The following is a 26,769-nucleotide window of genomic DNA, read 5'->3' as shown; positions in this document are numbered from 1 at the left end:
GAGCCAAGGAGTCAGCGTTCGTGTGGGAGGAGCCATGGAGTCAGCGTCCGTGTGGGAGGAGCCAAAGAGTCAACGTCTCCCCTCTGTAGGGGGTCTCTGGTACTCTGTAGGGGGTCTCTGGTAGTCTGTAGGGGGTCTCTGGTACTCTGTAGGGGGTCTCTGGTACTCTGTAGGGGGTCTCTGGTAGTCTGTAGGGGGTCTCTGGTACTCTGTAGGGGGTCTCTGGTACTCTGTAGGGGGTCTCTGGTACTCTGTAGGGGGTCTCTGGTAGTCTGTAGGGGGTCTCTGGTACTCTGTAGGGGGTCTCTGGTACTCCGGACCAACAGGCCTCCCAGGGTTTCTTTGTTCTTCATCAAAACTCTTCATCGTCTCGTTGGTTATGAAACATTGCATCACAGCAGGAGGAGCAAAGAGGAGTTTGTTGAGGACAATCAAACTCCTCTCTCCTTCCTTTACTCCTTCCTTTACTCCTCTCTCCTTCCTTTACTCCTTACTTTACTCCTCTCTCCTTCCTTTACTCCTTCCTTTACTCCTCTCTCCTTCCTTTACTCCTTCATTTACTCCTCTCTCCTTCCTTTACTCCTCTCTCCTTCCTTTACTCCTCTCTCATTCCTTTACTCCTCTCTCCTTCCTTTACTCCTCTCTCCTTCCTTTACTCCTTCCTTTACTCCTCTCTCCTTCCTTTACTCCTCTCTCCTTCCTTTACTCCTCTCTCCTTCCTTTACTCCTTCCTTTACTCCTCTCTCCTTCCTTTACTCCTCTCTCCTTCCTTTACTCCTCTCTCCTTCCTTCTCCTCTCTCCTTCCTCTCTCCTCCTTCTCCTCTCTCCTTCCTTCTCCTCTCTCCTTCCTTTACTCCTCTCTCCTTCCTTTACTCCTCTCTCCTTCCTTTACTCCTTCCTTTACTCCTCTCTCCTTCCTTTACTCCTTCCTTTACTCCTCTCTCCTTCCTTTACTCCTCTCTCCTTCCTTTTCTCCTTCCTTTACTCCTCCTTCCTCTCCTTCCTTTACTCCTCTCTCCTTCCTTTACTCCTTCCTTTACTCCTCTCTCCTTCCTTTACTCCTCTCTCCTTCCTTTACTCCTTCCTTTACTCCTCTCTCCTTCCTTTACTCCTTTCTCCTTCTCCTTTACCCTCTCATTCTTCCTCTCTCCTTCCTTCTCCTTCCTCACTCCTCTCTCCTTCCTTCTCTCCTTCCTTTACTCTCCTCTCCTTCCTTCCTCCTCTCTCCTTCCTTTACTCCTTCCTTTACTCCTCTCTCCTTCCTTTACTCCTTCCTTTACTCCTCTCTCCTTCCTTTACTCCTCTCTCCTTCCTTGACTCCTCCCTCCTCCCTCCTATACCTTCAAGGAATTCAAAGAATGTTCCGTGTGTGACGGTGTGGAGCTCCTGAACGCAGCGCAGGTAACAGCTGTTCCTCTTTCCTTCAGAACATTAAGAGACGAAGACGAGTTAGAGACCACGAATGAGGCGCTCCCTCAAGGTGTGGCCTTCAGGCTCGTGTTGCCTTCAGGCTCGTGTTGCCTTCAGGCTCGTGTTGCCTTCAGGCTCGTGTTGCCTTCAGGCTCGTGTTGCCTTCAGGCTCAGGTGTCACATGACATCTATTGTTCATCTCGTCACATGACATCTATTGTTCATCTGGTCACATGACATCTATTGTTCATCTGGTCACATGACATCTATTGTTCACCTGGTCACATGACATCTATTGTTCATCTGGTCACATGACATCTATTGTTCACCTGGTCACATGACATCTATTGTTCATCTGGTCACATGACATCTATTGTTCACCTGGTCACATGACATCTATTGTTCATCTGGTCACATGAGATCTATTGTTCATCTAGTCACATGACATCTATTGTTCATCTGGTCACATGACATCTATTGTTCATCTGGTCACATGACATCTATTGTTCACCTGGTCACATGACATCTATTGTTCATCTGGTCACATGACATCTATTGTTCACCTGGTCACATGACATCTATTGTTCATCTGGTCACATGAGATCTATTGATCATCTGGTCACATGACATCTATTGTTCATCTAGTCACATGACATCTATTGTTCACCTGGTCACATGACATCTATTGTTCATCTGGTCACATGACATCTATTGTTCACCTGGTCACATGACATCTATTGTTCATCTGGTCACATGACATATATTGATCATCTAGTCACATGACATCTATTGATCATCTAGTCACATGACATCTATTGTTCATCTGGTCACATGACATCTATTGATCATCTGGTCACATGACATCTATTGTTCATCTGGTCACATGACATCTATTGTTCATCTGGTCACATGACATCTATTGTTCATCTGGTCACATGACATCTATTGTTCATCTAGTCACATGACATCTATTGTTCATCTGGTCACATGAGATCTATTGTTCATCTAGTCACATGACATCTATTGTTCACCTGGTCACATGACATATATTGATCATCTGGTCACATGACATCTATTGTTCATCTGGTCACATGACATCTATTGTTCATCTAGTCACATGACATCTATTGTTCATCTGGTCACATGAGATCTATTGTTCATCTGGTCACATGACATCTATTGTTCACCTGGTCACATGACATATATTGATCATCTGGTCACATGACATCTATTGTTCATCTAGTCACATGACATCTATTGTTCATCTGGTCACATGACATCTATTGTTCATCTGGTCACATGACATCTATTGTTCATCTCGTCACATGACATCTATTGTTCATCTGGTCACATGACATCTATTGTTCATCTAGTCACATGACATCTATTGTTCATCTGGTCACATGAGATCCATTGTTCATCTGGTCACATGACATCTATTGTTCACCTGGTCACATGACATCTATTGTTCATCTAGTCACATGACATCTATTGTTCATCTGGTCACATGAGATCCATTGTTCATCTAGTCACATGACATCTATTGTTCACCTGGTCACATGACATCTATTGTTCATCAGGTCACATGACATCTATTGTTCATCTAGTCACATGACATCTATTGTTCATCTGGTCACATGACATCTATTGTTCATCTAGTCACATGACATCTATTGTTCATCTGGTCACATGACATCTATTGTTCACCTGGTCACATGACATATATTGTTCATCTAGTCACATGACATCTATTGTTCATCTAGTCACATGACATCTATTGTTCATCTGGTCACATGACATCTATTGTTCATCTAGTCACATGACATCTATTGTTCATCTAGTCACATGACATCTATTGTTCATCTGGTCACATGACATCTATTGTTCATCTAGTCACATGACATCTATTGTTCATCTGGTCACATGACATCTATTGTTCACCTGGTCACATGACATATATTGATCATCTGGTCACATGACATCTATTGTTCATCTAGTCACATGACATCTATTGTTCATCTGGTCACATGACATCTATTGTTCATCTAGTAAAGTGAGATCTATTGTTCATCTGGTCACATGACATCTATTGTTCATCTAGTCACATGACATCTATTGTTCATCTGGTCACATGAGATCTATTGTTCATCTGGTCACATGCCATCTATTGTTCATCTAGTCACATGACATCTATTGTTCATCTGGTCACATGACATCTATTGTTCACCTGGTCACATGACATCTATTGTTCATCTGGTCACATGACATCTATTGTTCATCTGGTCACATGACATCTATTGTTCATCTGGTCACATGACATCTATTGTTCATCTCGTCACATGACATCTATTGTTCATCTGGTCACATGACATCTATTGTTCACCTGGTCACATGACATCTATTGTTCATCTCGTCACATGACATCTATTGTTCATCTGGTCACATGACATCTATTGTTCATCTAGTCACATGACATCTATTGTTCATCTGGTCACATGACATCTATTGTTCATCTGGTCACATGACATCTATTGTTCACCTGGTCACATGAGATCTATTGTTCATCTGGTCACATGACATCTATTGATCATCTGGTCACATGACATCTATTGTTCATCTAGTCACATGACATCTATTGTTCATCTGGTCACATGACATCTATTGATCATCTGGTCACATGACATCTATTGTTCATCTAGTCACATGACATCTATTGATCATCTGGTCACATGACATCTATTGTTCATCTGGTCACATGACATCTATTGATCATCTGGTCACATGACATATATTGTTCATCTGGTCACATGACATATATTGTTCATCTGGTCACATGACATCTATTGATCATCTGGTCACATGACATCTATTGTTCATCTGGTCACATGACATCTATTGATCATCTGGTCACATGACATCTATTGTTCATCTGGTCACATGACATCTATTGTTCATCTAGTCACATGACATTTATTGTTCATCTGGTCACATGACATCTATTGTTCATCTGGTCACATGACATCTATTGTTCATCTGGTCACATGACATCTATTGATCATCTGGTCACATGACATCTATTGTTCATCTGGTCACATGACATCTGTTGATCATCTGGTCACAATAATGTGGGCTACGTAGACAACTGGAAGACTTTCTGGGGAAAACCTGATCTGATGAGGAGAGACGGCATTCATCCCACGTTGGAGCGTCTCATTTCTGCGAATATGACCAAGTTGATCACCGGACTTAATCTATGACAACCCAGGGTTCAGATCAGGAACCGGGAGCAGAGTTGTAGTTTAACACCCTTCTCTGCTCTTCCATTCAGTGATTACCCACCCTTGACTTTAGAGTAGAGACTGTGTCCCGGCCACTTCAATTAAATAAAATCAAGTAAGCAGAAGAGGTGGTACTATTAACCTTATACAAGTTAACACAATTATTTCAGCAGTGCAACAAAATAGGTCTATTAAATGTGGTCTCCTAAATATTCGATCTCTGTCATCTAAAGCTGTGTTACTGAATGATTTAATATCAGATAATCACATTGATTTATGTTGCCTAACTGAAACCTGGCTGAGGCCATGAAGAATATGTCTGCCTGAATGAATCGACTCCTCCAAGTCATATTAATACTCGTGATGGGGGAGGCACCGGTCGAGGAGGTGGAGTAGCAGCCATCTTTGAATCGAGCCTATTAATTAATCCTCAACCAAAATTACACTACACCTCATTTGAAAGCCTTGTTCTTAGTCTTTCATCCAACCTGGAAAACACTACAGCCAATTCGATTGTGATTCTGTGCCGGTCACCAGGTCCATATTCAGAGTTTATATCTGAATTCTCAGAATTTATATCAAGTTTGGTTTTTGATTTTAATATCCATGTGGATGTTGATAATGATTGCCTTAGTGCTGCATTCATCTCCTTGTTGGACTCGATTGGCTTCTGTCAGAGAGTACAGAAACCCACTCACAGCTTTGGCCACACGCTTGATCTTGTTCTTACTTATGGCGTTGACATTGAGCATTTGAACGTCTTCCCACAGAATCCTCTTCTGTCAGACCACAACCTCATAACTTTTGAATTTATACTACCCGGGTGTACTCCGTTAGTCAAAAGTTTCTACACTAGATGTCTAACTGATAGTGCTGTAGCTAAATTTAAAGAAGCGATTCCTTCTGTATTTGATTCGATACCACGTCTCAATATAACAGAGGACTCCTGGTCTAACTTTAGTCCGTCCCAGATTGATCATCTTGTTGACAGTGCCACAGGCTCTCTGAGAATGACACTGGACTCGATAGCCCCTCTGAAGAAGAAGACAGTGAGGAAGAGGAGGTTTGCTCCCTGGTATAACCTCAGACCCGCAAACTGAAGCAAGCGTCACGAAAGCTTGACGCATATGGCGTTCAACTAATCTCGAAGAATCCCGCTTAGTTTGGCGAGATAGTCAAAACATAAGAAGGCCCTCCGTAATGCCAGAGCAGCCTATTACTCATCAATAATAGAAAAATAAAAACAACCCAGGTTTCTCTTCAGCACTGTAGCCAGGCTGACAGAGAGTCACAGCTCTGTGGGCCGGCATTCTAAACCTCAGTGGTAATGACTTTATGAACTTCTTTAATGAAAAGATTTTAACTATAGGGACAAGATTAATAATCTCTTGCCCATAACCAGTGCCAATCTGTCCTCAAGTGGAATGGCCTTGGAAACCGCTGTATGCCCTAATTGTATATATTTGGAGGATTTTCTCCTATCAACCGTGACCAATTATTTTCAACGGTTTCTACTTGAACACGCCTACCTGTCTCTTGGACCCCATCCCGACGAGGCTGCTTAAAGACGTTTTGCCTTTATGGCGGCTCTCTATTAGATATTATCAATGTGTCTCTGCTAACAGGCCACGTACCACACTCCTTCAAGGTGGCTGTTATTAAACCTCTCCTGAAGAAGCCCACTCTGGATCCAGAGTTAACTACAGACCGATCTCTAACCTCCTTCCTCTCCAGATCCTTGAGAAAGTGGTCGCAAATCAGTTGTGCGACTTTCTACATCATAATAGTTTATTTGAGAAATTTCAATCAGGATTTAGAAAACACCACAGCACCGAGACGGCACTGGTGAAAATTACAAATGACCTCTTAATGGTAGCAGATAAAGGACTCCTCTCTGTCCTGGTCTTGTTAGACCTTAGTGCTGCATTACACCATTTGACCATGACATCCTGTTACAGAGACTGGAGCAGTCGATTGGCATTTCAGGCACGGCACTAATTTGGTTTAAATCCTATTTATCAGATCGATCTCAGTTTGTATTTGTAAACGATGACGCCGATAACCACCAACGTTAATCGGAGTTCCACAAGGTTCTGTGCTTGGACCAATTTTATTTACCTTATACATGCTTCCTTTGGGCAATATTATCAGGAAACACTCCATAAACTTTCATTGTTATGCAGATGACACTCAACTATATTTATCGATAAAACCAGAGGAGAGCAACCAACTCTGTAAATTCAAGCATGTCTTAAAGACATAAAAACATGGATGACCTGCAACTTCTTGATGTTAAACTCAGACAAAACCGAAGTAATTTTAATCGGCCCTGAGCACCTCAGAGATCAATTATCTGGTGATGTGGATTCTGTAGACGGCATTGCCCTGGCATCCAACACCACTGTAAAGAATCTTGGCGTTATCTTTGATCGGGACTTGTCCTTTAACTCCCACGTAAAGCAAATCTCAAGGACTGCATTCTTTCATCTACGTAATATTTCAAAAATCAGGCACATCTTGTCTCAAAAGATGCAGAAAAATTGGTTCACGTTGCTCACATTTCGAGACTGGATTACTGCAACTCCTTATTAGCAGGCTGCTCTAATAAATCTCTTAGGTCCCTCCAGTTGATCCAGAATGCTGCAGCTCGTGTTCTCACTAAAACTAAGAAAAGAGATCACATCACTCCTGCACTAGCTGCCTGCACTGGCCCCAGTAAAATCAAGAATCACTTTTAAAAATTCTTCTCTTAACGACAAAGCCTTGATTGGTGATGCTCCATCATATCTTAAGGAGCTTGTCGTACTATATTGCCCCACTAGAGAGCTACGCTCACTAAATGCGGACTACTTGTAGTTCCTAGAGTCTTAAAAGTAGAATGGGAGCCAGAGCCTTTAGTTATCAAGCTCCTCTTTATGGAACCAGCTTCCACTTTCAGTCCGGGAGGCAGACACAGTCACCTCTTTAAGAGTAGACTTAAGACCTTCCTCTTTGACAGAGTTTATAGTTAGGGCTGAATCAGGTTCACCTGGTCCAGCCCCTTGATATGCTGCTATAGGCTTATAGCTGCCGGGGACGCTTAGGATGCAATTGAGTACCTATCTCCTCTCTCTTTTCTCTCCTTAAGGATGAATTTTCATCTCTCAATCACACGCTACTAACTCTGCTTTCTCCCCGGAAGTCCTTTGACTTTACGTCTCATGGGGTCATCGGACCCTATGAGACGGCATAGATCCCATCTGCCTGATGGATCGTCTGGGCCGTGGGAATTCCTGCTCATGACTACGCCACTGTCCTGTTGAGACTCCGCCCACTCCTCCTCCCCACCGCCATCTGCCTGATGGATCGTGGGGGTCTCCATCGTGGAATATGCCTACTATGAACTATTCATACACTCTGTCATATTCATTGAATGTATTTTAACTCTAAATCTGTCCTTCTGTACACATTACATATATTGCATCTGTCCATCCTAGGAGAGGGATCCTCCTCTGTTGCTCTCCTCCAGGTTTCTTCCTTCCTTTTTCCCCTGAAGGGTTATTTGGGAGTTTTTCCTGGTCCGATGTGAGGTTTTGGGGCAGGGATGTCTATGTGTACAGATTGTAAAGCACTCCCAGACAAATTTGTAATTTGTGAAATTGGGCTATACAAATAAACTGAATTGAAACTGAATTGAATTGTTCATCTTGTCACATGACATCTATTGTTCATCTGGTCACATGACATCTATTGTTCACCTGGTCACATGACATCTATTGTTCATCTGGTCACATGACATCTATTGTTCACCTGGTCACATGACATCTATTGTTCATCTGGTCACATGACATCTATTGTTCATCTAGTCACATGACATCTATTGTTCATCTGGTCACATAACATCTATTGTTCATCTTGTCACATGACATCTATTGATCATCTGGTCACATGACATCTATTGTTCATCTGGTCACATGACATTCATTGTTCATCTAGTCACATGACATCTATTGTTCATCTAGTCACATGACATCTATTGTTCATCTGGTCACATGACATTCATTGTTCATCTGGTCATCATCTAGTCACATGACATCTATTTTTCATCTGGTCACATAACATCTATTGTTCATCTTGTCACATGACATCTATTGATCATCTGGTCACATGACATCTATTGTTCATCTGGTCACATGACATCTATTGTTCACCTGGTCACATGACATCTATTGTTCATCTGGTCACATGACATCTATTGATCATCTGGTCACATGACATCTATTGTTCATCTGGTCACATGACATCTATTGTTCACCTGGTCACATGACATCTATTGTTCATCTGGTCACATGACATCTATTGTTCACCTGGTCACATGACATCTATTGTTCATCTGGTCACATGACATCTATTGTTCATCTAGTCACATGACATCTATTGTTCATCTGGTCACATAACATCTATTGTTCATCTTGTCACATGACATCTATTGATCATCTGGTCACATGACATCTATTGTTCATCTGGTCACATGACATCTATTGTTCATCTGGTCACATGACATCTGTTGATCATCTGGTCACATGACATCTATTGTCCATCTGGTCACATGACATCTATTGTTCATCTGGTCACATGACATCTATTGATCATCTGGTCACATGACATCTATTGTTCATCTAGTCACATGACATCTATTGTTCATCTGGTCACATGACATCTATTGATCATCTGGTCACATGACATCTATTGTTCATCTGGTCACATGACATCTATTGACCCTCCGGTCACAGACGTGTGACGTGTTCATATGTCTCTGTTGTTAACAGGTTGCCCCCTTGTGGTGAACATGGTGTATTGTCTCTCTGTTTATTCACAGCTGATGTTCCTCGTCAGTGAACCATCCCAGTGAAGTCCCTCCTCCCTCCCACCGGCCCAACACCTCCGTAGTGTTCCTCCCGGTTCTCCTCCCGGTGCTCCTCCCAGACCTCCCAGACCGGCTGATGGAGTGCCGCGCCGCCGCGGTGTGGTCCCTGAGCTGGGCTCTGATCGTGGGGGGCGTGGCCTACCTGCTGCGCCAGACGCAGAGCCACACGCCGTACGGCCGCTACCGGCCGGCCGCGGGCCGCTGCCGCCCGGCCCGACTGGCCTGGTTCCTGCAGGAGGTCCCGGCCTTCCTGCTGCCGCTGCTGCTGCTGCTGGTCACCGGGGAGACCACCGGGAGGACACTGCTGCTGAGCGCCTTCATGCTGCACTACTTCCACAGGTGAAGTCTCCAGTTCATCATCAACATCCAGATCCATCTGGTCCATCTGGTCCAGGTCCATCTGGTCCATCTGGTCCAGGTCCATCTGGTCCATCTGGTCCAGGTCCATCTGGTCCATCTGGTCCATCTAGTCCAGGTCCATCAGGTCCATCTGGTCCATCTAGTCCAGGTCCATCAGGTCCATCTGGTCCATCTGGTCCAGGTCCATCTGGTCCAGGTCCATCAGGTCCATCTGGTCCATCTGGTCCATCTAGTCCAGGTCCATCAGGTCCATCTGGTCCATCTGGTCCAGGTCCATCTGGTCCAGGTCCATCAGGTCCATCTGGTCCATCTGGTCCATCTGGTCCAGGTCCATCAGGTCCATCTGGTCCATCTGGTCCAGGCCCATCTGGTTTTGGACGTGGTCTGACCCCGGGTTCTGGTCTCCAGGAGCTTGGTCTACGCCCCCCTGACCCGAGGCCGCCCCGTGCCGCTGCCCATCGTGCTCGCCGCCGCCATCTTCTGCTCGCTCAACGGCTTCCTGCAGGCGCACCAGCTGCTGCACTGCGCCGGGCCCCGGGGCCGCGGGCCGGGGGCCCTGCTGGGGGCCGGCCGGCTGGCGGCAGGTACCCGAGCCCGTTACCATGGAGACGCCTCCAGGGTAACGGGCCTGACCCCTTGACCTCTCCCCCAGGGCTCCTCCTCTTCGTGGTCGGAATGGTCATCAACATCCACAGTGACCACATCCTGCGGGGCCTGAGGAGGCCGGGAGAGACCGCCTACAGGATCCCCCACGGTACAGGTCCTCATCCAGGTCCTCATCCAGGTCCTCATCCAGGTCCTCATCCAGGTCCTCATCCACAGTAGATCCTGATCCACAGTAGATCCTGATCCACAGTAGATCCTGATCCACAGTAGATCCTGATCCACACGAGATCCTGATCCACAGTAGATCCTGATCCACAGTAGATCCTGATCCACACGAGATCCTGATCCACAGTAGATCCTGATCCACACGAGATCCTGATCCACTCTAGATCCTGATCCACACGAGATCCTGATCCACAGTAGATCCTGATCCACTCTAGATCCTGATCCACACGAGATCCTGATCCATAGACTTCCTTACCGACATCAGAAAGACTAAGTCCACCTGTGAGACCTGGACCTTACGGACCTCTCCTGCCCCCCAGGGGGGATGTTTGAGTTTGTGTCCGGGGCCAACTTCCTGGGGGAGATCCTGGAGTGGACCGGCTTCGCTCTGGCCTCGTGGTCTCTGCCCGCCACGGCCTTCGCCTTCTTCACCGAGTGCTCCATCGGGCCGCGGGCCTACCAGCACCACAGGTAGGTCACCAACCGGTCCTGAGTCCAGCTTTAGAGTCCCCCCCCCCCCCCCAGACCCAATATCCAGTCCCCTGTTAAAGGATGTTAGAAACAGATAATATCAGGTCCTCTAAATTCAAGGGTTAGACCACTAGGTCTAACGGTCTTGTTTACTAGGCCTCAAAGGGGACCAGGTCTAACGGTCTTGTTTACTAGGCCTCAAAGGGGACCAGGTCTAACGGTCTTGTTTACGAGCCCTCAAAGGGGACCAGGTCTAACGGTCTTGTTTACTAGCCCTCAAAGGGGACCAGGTCTAACGGTCTTGTTTACTAGGCCTCAAAGGGGACCAGGTCTAACGGTCTTGTTTACTAGGCCTCAAAGGGGACCAGGTCTAACGGTCTTGTTTACTAGGCCTCAAAGGGGACCAGGTCTAACGGTCTTGTTTACTAGGCCTCAAAGGGGACCAGGTCTAACGGTCTTGTTTACTAGGCCTCAAAGGGGACCAGGTCTAATGGTCTTGTTTACTAGGCCTCAAAGGGGACCAGGTCTAACGGTCTTGTTTACTAGGCCTCAAAGGGGACCAGGTCTAACGGTCTTGTTTACTAGGCCTCAAAGGGGACCAGGTCTAACGGTCTTGTTTACTAGCCCTCAAAGGGGACCAGGTCTAACGGTCTTGTTTACGAGCCCTCAAAGGGGACCAGGTCTAACGGTCTTGTTTACTAGGCCTCAAAGGGGACCAGGTCTAACGGTCTTGTTTACTAGGCCTCAAAGGGGACCAGGTCTAACGGTCTTGTTTACTAGGCCTCAAAGGGGACCAGGTCTAACGGTCTTGTTTACTAGGCCTCAAAGGGGACCAGGTCTAACGGTCTTGTTTACTAGGCCTCAAAGGGGACCAGGTCTAACGGTCTTGTTTACGAGCCCTCAAAGGGGACCAGGTCTAACGGTCTTGTTTACTAGGCCTCAAAGGGGACCAGGTCTAACGGTCTTGTTTACTAGCCCTCAAAGGGGACCAGGTCTAACGGTCTTGTTTACTAGGCCTCAAAGGGACCAGGTCTAACGGTCTTGTTTACTAGGCCTCAAAAGGGGACCAGGTCTAATGGTCTTGTTTACTAGGCCTCAAAGGGACCAGGTCTAACGGTCTTGTTTACGAGCCTCAAGGGGACCAGGTCTAATGGTCTTGTTTACTAGGCCTCAAAGGGGACCAGGTCTAACGGTCTTGTTTACTAGGCCTCAAAGGGGACCAGGTCTAATGGTCTTGTTTACTAGGCCTCAAAGGGGACCAGGTCTAACGGTCTTGTTTACGAGCCCTCAAAGGGGACCAGGTCTAACGGTCTTGTTTACTAGGCCTCAAAGGGGACCAGGTCTAACGGTCTTGTTTACTAGGCCTCAAAGGGGACCAGGTCTAACGGTCTTGTTTACGAGCCCTCAAAGGGGACCAGGTCTAACGGTCTTGTTTACTAGGCCTCAAAGGGGACCAGGTCTAACGGTCTTGTTTACTAGGCCTCAAAGGGGACCAGGTCTAACGGTCTTGTTTACAGGCCTCAAAGGGACCAGGTCTAACGTCTTGTTTACTAGGCCTCAAAGGGGACCAGGTCTAACGGTCTTGTTTACGAGGCCCCTCAAAGGGACCAGGTCTAACGGTCTTGTTTACTAGGCCTCAAAGGGGACCAGGTCTAACGGTCTTGTTTACTAGGCCTCAAAGGGACCAGGTATTCTTGTTTACTAGCCTCAAGGGACCAGGTCTAACGGTCTTGTTTACTAGGCCTCAAAGGGGACCAGGTCTAACGGTCTTGTTTACTTAGGGCCTCAAGGGGACCAGGTCTAACGGTCTTGTTTACGAGCCTCAAAGGGGACCAGGTCTAACGGTCTTGTTTACTGTGGGCCTCAAAGGGGACCAGGTTCAACGGTCTTGTTTACTAGGCCTCAAATGGGACCAGGTCTAACGGTCTTGTTTACGAGCCCTCAAAGGGGACCAGGTCTAACGGTCTTGTTTACTAGGCCACAAAGGGGACCAGGTCTAGCGGTCTTGTTTACTAGCCCACAAAGGGGACCAGGTCTAACGGTCTTGTTTACTAGGCCCTCAAAGGGACCAGGTCTAACGGTCTTGTTCTGAGCCCTCAAAGGGACCAGGTCTAACGGTCTTGTTTACTAGGCCTCAGGGACCAGGTCTAACGGTCTTGTTTACTAGGCCTCAAAGGGGACCAGGTCTAACGGTTGTTTACGAGGCCTCAAAGGGGACCAGGTCTAGGTCTTGTTTACGAGGACCAGGTCTAACGGTCTTGTTTACTAGCCCTCAAAGGGGACCAGGTCTAACGGTCTTGTTTACGAGGCCTCAAAGGGGACCAGGTCTAACGGTCTTGTTTACGAGCCCTCAAAGGGGACCAGGTCTAACGGTCTTGTTTACTAGGCCTCAAGGGACCAGGTCGTCTTGTTTACTGACCAGGTCTAACGGTCTTGTTCTACGACCCTCAAAGGGGACCAGGTCCTCGGTCTTGTTTACGAGCCCTCAAGGGACCAGGTCTAACGGTCTTGTTTACTAGGCCTCAAAGGGGACCAGGTCTAACGGTCTTGTTTACTAGCCCTCAAAGGGGACCAGGTCTAACGGTCTTGTTTACGAGCCCTCAAAGGGGACCAGGTCTAACGGTCTTGTTTACTAGGCCTCAAAGGGGACCAGGTCTAACGGTCTTGTTTACGAGCCCTCAAAGGGGACCAGGTCTAACGGTCTTGTTTACTAGGGCCCTCAAAGGGGACCCAGTCTAACGGTCTTGTTTACGAGCCTCAAAGGGGACCAGGTCTAACGGTCTTGTTTACTAGGCCTCAAAGGGGACCAGGTCTAACGGGTCTTGTTTACTAGGCCCCAAAGGGGACCAGGTCTAACGGTCTTGTTTACTAGGCCTCAAAGGGGACCAGGTCTAACGGTCTTGTTTACGAGGCCTCAAAGGGGACCAGGTCTAACGGTCTTGTTTACTAGCCCTCAAATGGGAAGGTCTAACGTCTTGTTTAATGGAGCTCCCAAAGGACCAGGTCTAACGGTCTTGTTTACTAGGCCTCAAGGGGACCAGGTCTAACGGTCTTGGTTACTAGGCCTCAAAGGGACCAGGTCTAACGGTCTTGTTTACGAGGCCTCAAAGGGGGACCAGGTCTAACGGTCTTGTTTACTAGCCCTCAAATGGGACCAGGTCTAACGGTCTTGTTTACTAGGCCTCAAAGGGGACCAGGTCTAACGGTCTTGCTGGTCTTGCAGAGACTACCAGCAGAGGTTTAAGGACTACCCTCGCTCCAGGAAGGCTCTCCTTCCTTTCATCCTGTGACCCTGAAGACCTGAAGACCTCCTGAAGCTCCTGGAGAACCAAATAAAACCCAATGATGTAATGTTCTCGAATAAAGTGGCAAGAACTATGAAGACCTTCATGTACTAGTACTAGTGGTCCCTCTACTGTGTGGTTCTAGTACTAGTGGTCCCTCTACTGTGTGGTTCTAGTACTAGTGGTCCCTCTACTCTGTGGTTCTAGTACTAGTGGTCCCTCTACTCTGTCTAGTACTAGTGGTCCCTCTACTCTGTGGTTCTAGTACTAGTGGTCCCTCTACTCTGTGGTACTAGTACTAGTGGTCCCTCTACTGTGTGGTTCTAGTACTAGTGGTCCCTCTACTCTGTGGTTCTAGTACTAGTGGTCCCTCTACTCTGTGGTTCTAGTACTAGTGGTCCCTCTACTCTGTGGTTCTAGTACTAGTGGTCCCTCTACTCTGTGGTTCTAGTGGTCCCTCTACTCTGTGGTTCTAGTACTAGTGGTCCCTCTACTCTGTGGTACTAGTGGTCCCTCTACTGTGTGGTTCTAGTACTAGTGGTCCCTCTACTCTGTGGTTCTAGTACTAGTGGTCCCTCTACTCTGTGGTTCTAGTACTAGTGGTCCCTCTACTCTGTGGTTCTAGTACCAGTGGTCCCTCTACTCTGTGGTTCTAGTACTAGTGGTCCCTCTACTCTGTGGTTCTAGTGGTCCCTCTACTCTGTGGTTCTAGTACTAGTGGTCCCTCTACTCTGTGGTACTAGTGGTCCCTCTACTCTGTGGTACTAGTACTAGTGGTCCCTCTACTGTGTGGTTCTAGTACTAGTGGTCCCTCTACTCTGTGGTTCTAGTACTAGTGGTCCCTCTACTGTGTGGTTCTAGTACTAGTGGTCCCTCTACTCTGTGGTTCTAGTACTAGTGGTCCCTCTACTCTGTGGTTCTAGTACTAGTGGTCCCTCTACTCTGTGGTTCTAGTACTAGTGGTCCCTCTACTCTGTGGTTCTAGTACTAGTGGTCCCTCTACTCTGTGGTTCTAGTACTAGTGGTCCCTCTACTCTGTGGTTCTAGTGGTCCCTCTACTCTGTGGTTCTAGTACTAGTGGTCCCTCTACTCTGTGGTTCTAGTGGTCCCTCTACTCTGTGGTTCTAGTACTAGTGGTCCTTCTACCTGTGGTTCTAGTACTAGTGGTCCTCTACCTGTGGTTCTAGTACTAGTGGTCCCTCTACCTGTGGTTCTAGCCAGTGGTCCCTCTACTCTGTGGTTCTAGTACCAGTGGTCCTCTACTCTGTGGTACTAGTACCAGTGGTCCCTCTACTCTGTGGTTCTAGTGGTCCCTCTACTCTGTGGTTCTAGTACTAGTGGTCCTTCTACTCTGTGGTTCTAGTGGTCCCTCTACTCTGTGGTTCTAGTGGTCCCTCTACTCTGTGGTTCTAGTGGTCCCTCTACTCTGTGGTTCTAGTACTAGTGGTCCCTCTACTCTGTGGTTCTAGTACTAGTGGTCCCTCTACTCTGTGGTTCTAGTGGTCCCTCTACTCTGTGGTTCTAGTGGTCCCTTTACTCTGTAGTACTAGTGGTCCCTCTACTCTGTGGTTCTAGTGGTCCCTCTACTCTGTGGTTCTAGTACTAGTGGTCCCTCTACTCTGTGGTTCTAGTACTAGTGGTCCTTCTACTCTGTGGTTCTAGTGGTCCCTCTACTCTGTGGTTCTAGTGGTCCCTCTACTCTGTGGTTCTAGTGGTCCCTCTACTCTGTGGTTCTAGTGGTCCCTCTACTCTGTGGTTCTAGTGGTCCCTCTACTCTGTGGTTCTAGTACTAGTGGTCCCTCTACTCTGTGGTTCTAGTGGTCCCTCTACTCTGTGGTACTAGTGGTCCCTCTACTCTGTGGTTCTAGTGGTCCCTCTACTCTGTGGTTCTAGTACTAGTGGTCCCTCTACTCTGTGGTACTAGTACTTTGATGTTTTTTTCCACATACTTTTAAATTAAATTAAATTGTGACGCAAACCGTATTCCTTTTGTCTGTAAAACCTGGTTCAGGGTTCTGGTTCCAGACTCCTGGAACACAGATGAGGGTTGTTTAGTAGCTCTCAATGGGGATCAGGTCTAACGGTCTCTGAAGGTTCTCTGGACCTCTGGGTTTAGAGGATGTGAAGATGGTTGTAACTTAGCTGACTCGACTGATCTGATTGGTGGAGGTGTTAAGGCTGAATCTACACTCCACATATATTTGTATTGTTGAACTTCTTGAATGTTGAATTGTGCTCATTACATTACATCACGTGTCATTTAGCTGACGCTTTAATCCAAAGCGATTTACAATCCTGTTACATTCATACACCGTAGACGCAGCTACAGGGAGACGACACTCCAGGTGACTCTTTCAAGGACACATCGACTAGGCGGGGATTGAACCTCCAACCTCCTGATTGAAAGACGGACCTGCTACCCACTGACCCACAGTCTCCCATTAAAACACGTCCTGCTCGTCCCGAGTCATTGTGCCACAGTATTAAAAGCTCGTCCTGCTCGTCGTGTACCATCAACAGGGACACGGTTACTTATATATATATGTCTATATATATATACATATATATATATTATTGTATATATAATATGTATATATTATGTATATATTATATATTATTATATATATATTATAATATATATTATATATATATATATCTTCATCACAGTGGTGTGAATGCTTCCATCGTGGATACAACACTAGTGGTGTGTGTTGTTGTTGTTGTTGTTGTTGTGATCCCACTCCGCAGCAGCAGGTGGCGGTAAAGATCGTCAACTCAGAAGAAGAAGCCGCCTCGCGTCCTCCAGACATCTCTCGTTCGCATCCACAACAAACATGGCGGACGGTGAGTTTATTGTTGTTCATTCAACGCGTTTTGATGCTTTTGTGTGTTCGCCGCGGGGCTCCGGGTTCATTCGGCGGGTCCGACCCGGTACTCTACGCGGTACCGAGGTGTATTCACCGGGCAGCGACGCGCTGACACTCGGAGCTCTCCCCCGGTCTGGAAGCTTCTGTTGGCGCCGAACTCACGAGCCAGACAACTGATATACCAGCCATGAGTCAATATTTATTTGTATTATTATATTATTTGTATTATATATATATTATATATATATATATCTTCATCACAGTGGTGTGAATGCTTCCATCGTGGGCGGCAACACTAGTGGTGTTGTGAGTTGTTGTTGTTGTTGTTGTGATCCCACTCCGCAGCAGCAGGTGGCGGTAAAGAGCCAAAGATCGTCAACTCAGAAGAAGAAGCCGCCTCGCGTCCTCCAGACATCTCTCGTTCGCATCCACAACAAACATGGCGGACGGTGAGTTTATTGTTGTTCATTCAACGCGCGCGTTTTGATGTTGTGAAACGTTGCGCTCCGGGTTCACTATGGGTCCACCGTACCGAGGTGTGTACCGAGGTCACCGGGCAGACGCGCGCTGACACTGGAGCCTCCCCCGCCTGGAAGCTCTGGCGCGCCGAACCCACGAGCCAACAACTGAGCTTGCTGAGTCACGTCACGGTTCAGACTGTGTGTGATGGGGACTCCGAGGGGTCCGGGGGGACCAGCGGGGACTCCGAGGGGCTACGGGGGGTCCGGGGGGACCAGCGGGGACTCCGAGGGGTCCGGGGGGACCAGCGGGGACTCCGGGGGGACCAGCGGGGACTCCGAGGGGCTACGGGGGGTCCGGGGGGACCAGCGGGGACTCCGAGAGGGACTACGGGGGGTCCGGGGGGACCAGCGGGGACTCCGAGGGGTCCGGGGGGACTCCGAGGGGTCCGGGGGGACCAGCGGGGACTCCGAGGGGCTACGGGGGGTCCGGGGGGACCAGCGGGTCCACTAGAGTCATTCAGCAGCAGCCGGACGCGAGTCCGCGGCCCGGATGCTGAGAACCGCGTTCACTTCTGTGTTCAGAGAACTCAAGGAGCAGAACATGGGACAGAACATGGATTTGGCTCTCGACGAAGGCGGTCGCACTTTTCTCCCCCTCTCCTCCCCATGACCTTCCCCTCCCTGCTTGGCTTCTCTCGTCGTGTCTTGTCTGTCTCTATACTTGAGAGACTCTCTCCGCATCGCTCTTCGAACTAAAAACCATGGACGTAATCAACTGGTCCTTAAACGCAATTGACACCATCTTCTCGACGAAGCTCGGGTTCTGGGAACCTGCCTGTCCTGCAGGGACGAATGTTGCTGGATACACGATGGACGCGTGGGAAGTGGGCGGTCTTGTGCCTAGCACCACTCTCCGTGGAGGACGTGAAGACATCTACCTATTCGGAACTTTGATTACAGGATTTCTGCTGTTTGGATTTGGCGCTGCCCTGGCTTATCGGAAAATTAAGGAAACGGTGACAGCCGTTAAAAGCCCCCTAAGGCTGCCCGACATGATTGACGTTGGGCAGAGTTGTTGGCACTCAGACTTTGGCATTAAACCGTCAGAATGACAACATCGTGGAGAAGCTGACGGCTCTGCAAATGAAATTGGATCGATTTGAAATCCTATTCAAACGGGAGGAAATTGGAGGAATAGTGGGTGCGCAAAATTGAATTGCAGCTACTGGAAGACCAAACAATCCCAATCTTATCTGCTGCCTCTACCAGGACGGGCCTTGGCCTTGGCCAAGGCCGTGACTGGAACAACAACTCTCAAGATCACTGAAGTAGACTCTCTCATTCCTTCCCCTATCCACAGACACCTGTGGTTGTTTTCTCCCAGGACCCTTCAAGGCTATCTCCATGGCAACCACCATCTTGTGGACTGAGAACTTTGTCTGTTGTGGACTGGGGAGGACGATACACCGGCCACTCACACACGAACTTCAACAAACTGAAATGCACTCACTACCCCCCATCCCACGCCGCCTGCTTTGCCCCCAGGGTGACAGGACGGGTCTGTGTCCGCGCCGTGACGGCGAAGGACCGGCTGGCTGCTTGTCTGTGCTGGTTACCTTCTGCCCCCAATGACGGGGCTATCGCCCAGTCTTTGGATTACCTCCCCTCCCCCCCTTCCTACTCGCTGCAAGTCATGTCTAAGATGTATGTGCTTATGCAATGGTGTTTTTGTTTCTCCTGCTCCCACACTGTACCCTCTCGGCATAGTCGGGGTGGCTTTTTCTTTTCTCGCCTCTTCCCTCATGTTATGCTGTCACCTTTCACTCACCCTTTCCTAGATGGCGCCACGGTCGGCGCCGGTGTCTTGGTGCGCGATTCTTGCACCTTCCGCCAAAAAAAGTTCCTCGTTTGTTTGTGAAAACATTCTTTGGCAATAAACCTGTTTCTGATTCTGATTCTGAGACAGAACATGAGACAGAACATGAGACATGTTGTCTTCATGTTGTCTTCATGTTGTCCTCATGTTGTCCTCATGTTGTCCTCATGTTGTCTTCATGTTGTCCTCATGTTGTCTTCATGTTGTCTTCATGTTGTCTTCATGTTGTCTTCATGTTGTCCTCATGTTGTCTTCATGTTGTCTTCATGTTGTCCTCATGTTGTCTTCATGTTGTCCTCATGTTGTCTTCATGTTGTCCTCATGTTGTCCTCATGTTGTCCTCATGTTGTCTTTATGGTGTCCTCATGTTGTCTTCATGTTGTCCTCATGTTGTCCTCATGTTGTCTTCATGTTGTCCTCATGTTGTCTTCATGTTGTCTTCATGTTGTCCTCATGTTGTCTTCATGTTGTCCTCATGTTGTCTTCATGTTGTCTTCATGTTGTCCTCATGTTGTCTTTATGGTGTCCTCATGTTGTCCTCATGTTGTCTTCATGTTGTCTTCATGTTGTCCTCATGTTGTCCTCATGTTGTCTTCATGTTGTCTTCATGTTGTCCTCATGTTGTCTTCATGTTGTCCTCATGTTGTCCTCATGTTGTCCTCATGTTGTCTTCATGTTGTCCTCATGTTGTCTTCATGTCAAGAGATCCACTATTGTCCCTGTGCCCAAGAATGCTTCTCCAGCATGTATGAATGACTACCGACCGGTGGCCCTCACCTCGGTGGTCATGAAATGCTTTGAGAGGCTGATAAAGGACTACATCTGCGCCTTCCTCCCTTCCTCCATGGACCCGCTGCAGTTTGCTTATCGCCCAAACAGATCCACGGATGATGCTGTCTCCCAGGTACTGCACACCACACTCTCTCATCTGGACAGCCAGAGGGGGGCTATGAGACTGCTGTTCATTGATTATAGTTCAGCTTTCAACACCATAGTCCCTCCAGACTGGCCGGCAAGCTGATTGAGCTGGGACTGAACACCCCCCTGTGTGCTTGGATCCTGGACTTCCTGACCGCCAGGCCACAGGTGGTCAGGGTGGCAGACACACCTCCAAATCCTCACCCTGAACACAGGATCCCCAGGGTTGCGCCCTCAGCCCTCACTGTACTCCCTGTACACACATGACTGTGTGGCCAGGTTCAGCTCCAACACTAGGGGTGCAACGGATCAAAAAACTCACGGTTCGGATCGTTCCTCGGATCAGAGTCACGGATCGGATCATTTTTCGGATCAGCAAAAAAAAAAAAAAAAAAAAATAGACAAGACAAATAAACATGTTTTGTCTTTTTGTTTATTAACACTTTTAAATTATTCAATTGAAATATATAAAATCAACTTAAAGTGTACAATTAACATCTTCTTTTCAACATAATCAATGAAAAACAACTTAAAGTGCAACATAAAAAGGCATATCTCCTTCCTTTAAACATGGACCAATGACCATTAATAAAAAACAAATTAAAGTGCAACATAAGAAGGCACATCATCTTCCTTGAAACAAGAGCATTATTATCAAAGAAGAATTAAAGAAAGAAAACAAAGCATACATGAGCTTATAATTTTAAATTCTTTTTCAAAAAGACAAGGGTGTCTACATTGTCTGGGGAGAGTGTGGACCTCTTTGCAGTCACTATGTCCCCTGCTGTTGAGAACACTCTCTCGGAAGGAACTGAAGAGCCTGGCACAGCGAGATAGCATCTTGCCATCTTAGCAATATGAGGGTATTTAAACTCATTGCTTTTCCACCATGTCAGTGGATCACCATCCACTGCAATGCCGCTTGCTGCCAGGTAGAATGCCACCTCCTCTTTGATGTCAGCAGGAGTCTTGCTGTCCATGTCTTTGCTGGCAAAGGTCTCTCCAAAAAGCTCTGCCAACGCCGACTTCTTTTGTGGAGGAGATGTGTCCAAGTTTGCTCCTGTTGGCTCTGCAGCTTGACCCTGCAGAAAAGAATAGGTCATTAATTAAACCTATTATTTATTTTCATGTTTCATAAACATGAAAAATGCGGCAATAACATTAAATGAATGCCATTATTACTGAAAATAAAAAATGTATGAAGATTTAAATTGATCATTTTAAAATAATGTTTTTTTCCTTTACCTCATCACAGTCTTCAGTGGCCAGACTGCTCACAATCTCAGTGGTGAGGTCACTGTATGTCCTCTGGCGTAGGTCAGGGTCTATGTGAGACAGGGACTTAAACCTTGGATCCAGGGCAGTAGATCTGTGGAGGTAGTCCTGTAGAGTAGGGGGTGAAGTGTATCTGGGCTTCAGGTCCTCTCTAATGGCAGTCTTGACATCTTGAGTGATGGTGCTGTCTTCCACACTTGGAGCCATGGATTGTAGAATCCTTGTTTTCAGCGGAAGGATCATTGACACAGATGGTAACGTTTCAGTGCTCAGCAGAGATGTAACAGTTTTAAGGGGTTTAAGCACCTGGAGGACCTCCTCTGCCACTCTCACATCATCATCAGAAAGGGTTATGATGTCTTTGACATTTTCTTTAGGGTCTTGTCGGTCAATGCAGAGTATATAGCTGCCTGCTGCTCCAGATAACGCCTAACATATCATAAGTGGAGTTCCACCTTGTTGGGACATCATGTATGAGCTTATGAGTAGGCAGCTTTAGCATTTCTTGCCTTGTCTTAAGCACATGAGCAGCTGTTGTGCTTCTGTGGAAGTAGGAAACCACCTTCCTGATCCTCCCAAGGAGGCGGTCCATCCTATTGACTGAGATTCCTCTGTGATGCCAAATTTACTACATGTGCAAAGCACCCTATCTGTGGGCCCAGTCCTGCCTCATTCACTGCATTTATTTGATTTTGGCATTATCAGTTGTGACTGGGATATTAGTAGTGGGCCTCTTTATCTTCCATTCCTCCACTGCTTGTGTCAGTACCCGCGCAAGGTGACTGCCCGTGTGACTTCCGTGAGGGGCGTGGTCTGCAGCACCGGACTTCTCATCTCCCAGTCTGCTGTGATGAAGTGAGCGGTTATTGTCACATAGCTCACCGTTCCCCTCGACGTCCACCCGCCTGTTGTGAGTGGAACAGAGGGTGCTACAGCTAGCTCATCCACCACCTTATTCTTCTCCTGCTCATACAGACCTGGCACAATATTATCGCTGGAGTGGGTGCGCGACGGATGTCGAACGCGGCTCGAGCACGTTCCGCATGTGTTTGAATCCCTTGTTTTGCACAACGGAATATGGCCTCATGTCAGCACCTATAAACAGACCGATAGCGTTTGTGATTGCTTTAGCCCGGTCTGATTGTGGAGGAAGGGGCTGCTTAAATGCCGGGTGATGAGCGGTTGTTGAGCCGCCGTTTCACTCCCGCCAGTGAAACACCGTGATGTCGCTGTAAATGCGCATGCTCGATGTGTTTCCAGGAAACTTTCCACTGTTGTATGACTTTCTTGTGCCACAGTGCCTACACACCGTCACGGTTTTATCCACCAACCTCTTTCCTTCTGAATTCAATTTGACAGGGAAGCCAAAATGCTCCCAAACAGGGGATTTTCCATGTGGGGCGTTCTAGTTCTTCTGTTCCTCCGCTCGCCATGACCACGCTGTGTTGCAGGTTTTTCTTTATGTTAGCAATCGCTATGTCAGCCACGTGTTACGGCTGTGTGTGGACTGAGCATGCGCACAATTTTTTTTTCTTCATAAATCAATCCGCGGATCATGCGCGTGCCGAACCGAAATAGATGATCCGAACGGATCACGGATCAATGATGATCCGTTGCACCCCTATCCAACACCATCATCAAGTTTGCGGATGACACAGTGGTGGTGGGCCTGATCTCCCACAACGACGAGAAGGCCTACCTGGAGGAAGTTGCTGATCTGTCACTCTGGTGCCAGGACAACAGCCTCATCATGAATGTCACCAAAACTAAGGAGCTGATTGTGGACTTTAGGAGGGTACAACAACAGAGGACGTACTCACCACTGGGGATTAACGGGACTACTGTGGAGAGGGTGAGCGGGTATAAATACCTGGGAGTCCACATCACCGAGGATCTGACATGGTCAACGAACACAGACACTCTGGTGAGAAAGGCAAGGCAGCGCCTACCACCTCAGGCAGCTGAGGAAATTTAAAGTTTCCCAGAGGATCCTTCAGTCCTTCTACTCTGGAGCTGTAGAGAGCGCCCTGACAGGAAGCATCACAGCCTGGTTTGGCAACTGCTCCGCTCAGGACAGGAAGGTTTCAGAGAGTAGTGCGTTCGGCTGAACGCACTATTGAACTACACTCCCCACCCTGCAGGACTTGTACACCAGGAGGTGCAGAACCAGAGCCGGCAGGATCATGAAGGATCCTCACCACCCCAACAACAGACTGTTTCAGCTGCTGCGGTCAGGCAGGCGCCTCCGTAGTCACGCTGCAAGAACAGAGAGACTGAGACGGAGTTTCTTTCCTCAGGCCATCAGGACTGTGAACTCCGACCTCACCAGGACCCCCACATAGACCCACACAACTGCCCCTCTTAGGCACACACACACACACACTTACTGTAAATATTGTGTTGTTTTTTATTGTAAATAGTGTGTACTTGTTGCCCTTGCACATTCCTGCTGAGCATTGCCACTTTCATTTCACTGCACACCCTGTGTGTGTATGTGACAAATAAAAACATCTTGAATCTTGAATGTTGTCCTCATGTTGTCCTCATGTTGTCTTCATGTTGTCTTCATGTTGTCTTCATGTTGTCCTCATGTTGTCTTCATGTTGTCCTCATGTTGTCTTCATGTTGTCCTCATGTTGTCTTCATGTTGTCCTCATGTTGTCCTCATGTTGTCTTCATGTTGTCCTCATGTTGTCTTCATGTTGTCCTCATGTTGTCCTCATGTTGTCCTCATGTTGTCCTCATGTTGTCTTCATGTTGTCTTCATGTTGTCCTCATGTTATCTTCATGTTGTCTTCATGTTGTCTTCATGTTGTCCTCATGTTGTCTTCATGTTGTCTTCATGTTGTCTTCATGGTGTCCTGATGTTGTCTTCATGTTGTCTTCATGTTGTCCTCATGTTGTCCTCATGTTGTCTTCATGTTGTCCTCCTGGACCAGAGCAGCTCTAACCCTCCTCTCTCTCTTTCAGATCACACAGACGCAGAGCAGTCCATGGAGGGGCACCCTGCTGTAAGTACACACAGTGCTACACACAGTACTACACACAGTGCCACACTCCTGTACAACACAGTACCATCAGTCAGATATTTCATCATGTTCGTCCTGTACAGACTGACAGCAGGGGGGACTGTTAGCCTAGCTTAGCAGAACGACTGACAGTAGGGGGAACTGTTAGCCTAGCTTAGCAGAAAGACTGACAGTAGGGGGAACTGTTAGCCTAGCTTAGCACAAAGACCGTTAGCCTAGCAGGAGCTCCTGAATGAATTACTCAAATTATTTACTCAAGTAGCACAAAAGTATTTTAGGAAAATACTCAAAGTAATAAATGTTATATTGTTGCATTAATCATCACTTGTTATCAATCTGTAAAGTCACTGCGGATAAATGTAGAAATGTATAAATATATAAATGTATAAAGTATCAGAACATTTAAAATACTCAAGTAAAGTACAAGTACTTAGTAGCTTGAGTTCTTCTGCAGGTCTCTGAGAACCCTCACGCAGAGTACGGCCTGACGGAGAACATCCAGGTAACACACACACACACACACAGGAAGTGGGGTGATGGGCTGACTCCCAGCATGCCTTGCTGCTCCTCAGAGGACGGTGGACAACGAGAAGCCGGGCTCGGAGAAGACCTCGAAGCAGAAGGTGGACCTGCAGGCGCTGCCGACCCGAGCCTACCTGGACCAGACCGTCGTCCCCATCCTGCTGCAGGGCCTGTCGCTGCTCGCCAAGGACAGGTGGGACCCCCTGGCCCGGTTCTCACTGAAGCCCTCAGGGACGGAGAACCGTCCTTAGAACGTTCTCTGGTTCGTCTCAAAGACGACCAGAGAACGTAGAACGTAGAAGTCTAGAGGTAGGAGTCTAGAGGTAGAAGGCTAGGGGTAGGAGTCTAGAGGTAGAAGTCTAGAGGTAGGAGTCTAGAGGTAGAAGTCTAGGGGTAGAAGTCTAGAGGTAGGAGTCTAGAGGTAGAAGTCTAGGGGTAGAAGTCTAGAGGTAGGAGTCTAGGGGTAGGAGTCTAGAGGTAGGAGTCTAGAGGTAGGAGTCTAGAGGTAGGAGTCTAGAGGTAGGAGTCTAGGGGTAGGAGTCTAGAGGTAGAAGTCTAGGGGTAGGAGTCTAGAAGTCTAGGGGTAGGAGTCTAGAGGTAGAAGTCTAGGGGTAGGAGTCTAGAAGTCTAGGGGTAGGAGTCTAGAGGTAGAAGTCTAGGGGTAGGAGTCTAGAGGTAGAAGTCTAGAGGTAGGAGTCTAGGGGTAGGAGTCTAGGGGTAGAAGTCTAGGGGTAGGAGTCTAGAGGTAGAAGTCTAGAGGTAGGAGTCTAGGGGTAGAAGTCTAGAGGTAGGAGTCTAGAGGTAGGAGTCTAGAGGTAGAAGTCTAGGGGTAGGAGTCTAGGGGTAGGAGTCTAGAGGTAGAAGTCTAGGGGTAGGAGTCTAGGGGTAGGAGTCCACAGGTATGACTTGCTGCTGGAGGTAAGGTACTCGGTGGTCTGGGGGCGGAGCCTAGTGGCTGGTGGTATCTGGTGCTCATGGATCTCTCGTCCTCAGGCCTCCCAACCCGATCGAGTACCTGGCGGCGTTCCTGCTGAAGAACAAATCCCAGTTTGAGGAGCGGAGCTGAAGCCCGGCCTCCAGAGGAACTCATGTTTGTTCATGAATGCTACTGTTTTTTATTTTCCAGAATAAACATGTTGCTATGAAGAGTTGCTCTTTGAGGTTCATTTGTTTTGTTAAAGGTCAAATCTACTAAATAGAATCTGAAGGTCACAGAAGGTCATCAGTCTCATCTCCACCCGGAACATGTTGGAGCTGCTTTGTTTACTTGAGCGACATCA

The 26,769-nt window shown here is 47.5% G+C and overlaps 2 protein-coding genes and 1 long non-coding RNA gene across 7 annotated transcripts; 2 read left to right on the top strand and 1 right to left on the bottom strand.

Moving 5' to 3' along the window:
* The first annotated feature begins 68 nt into the window (after window positions 1–68).
* srd5a2a (steroid-5-alpha-reductase, alpha polypeptide 2a) lies at window positions 69–17,851 on the top strand. 5 transcript variants are annotated; one of them, XM_056411028.1, is made up of 7 exons: window positions 69–99; window positions 1,349–1,402; window positions 9,548–9,934; window positions 10,364–10,539; window positions 10,608–10,715; window positions 11,107–11,257; window positions 14,481–14,590. In XM_056411028.1, the coding sequence occupies exons 3-7, from the start codon at window positions 9,672–9,674 to the stop codon at window positions 14,545–14,547; spliced, it is 765 nt and encodes a 254-aa protein (XP_056267003.1). In that variant the 5' UTR covers window positions 69–99; window positions 1,349–1,402; window positions 9,548–9,671; the 3' UTR covers window positions 14,548–14,590. The 5 variants fall into 5 exon arrangements, with proteins under 5 accessions (XP_056267003.1, XP_056267004.1, XP_056267006.1 ...); XM_056411029.1 differs by lacking the exon at window positions 1,349–1,402 and having other exon boundaries at window positions 71–99; XM_056411031.1 differs by lacking the exons at window positions 69–99; window positions 14,481–14,590 and adding an exon at window positions 17,754–17,851 and having other exon boundaries at window positions 1,291–1,402.
* On the top strand, window positions 17,795–26,640 carry dpy30 (dpy-30 histone methyltransferase complex regulatory subunit). The gene is made up of 5 exons (XM_056411033.1): window positions 17,795–17,857; window positions 24,909–24,949; window positions 25,422–25,469; window positions 25,540–25,682; window positions 26,483–26,640. Exons 1-5 carry the CDS (start codon window positions 17,848–17,850, stop codon window positions 26,553–26,555), a joined length of 315 nt encoding a protein of 104 aa, XP_056267008.1. The 5' UTR covers window positions 17,795–17,847; the 3' UTR covers window positions 26,556–26,640.
* On the bottom strand, window positions 21,079–22,303 carry LOC130191384 (uncharacterized). Its single transcript, XR_008831194.1, has 2 exons — window positions 21,909–22,303; window positions 21,079–21,745 (listed from the first exon to the last, which is right to left on the bottom strand). It is a non-coding gene; the product is annotated as an uncharacterized LOC130191384 (long non-coding RNA).
* Window positions 26,641–26,769: the final 129 nt, after the last annotated feature.

This window comes from Pseudoliparis swirei, unplaced genomic scaffold, assembly GCF_029220125.1.
Source record: "Pseudoliparis swirei isolate HS2019 ecotype Mariana Trench unplaced genomic scaffold, NWPU_hadal_v1 hadal_42, whole genome shotgun sequence".
NCBI classification, from domain to species: Eukaryota; Metazoa; Chordata; class Actinopteri; order Perciformes; family Liparidae; genus Pseudoliparis; species Pseudoliparis swirei.
The sequence above is the reverse complement of the archived record's forward strand: the minus strand, read 5'-3'. Positions and strand labels throughout refer to the sequence as shown.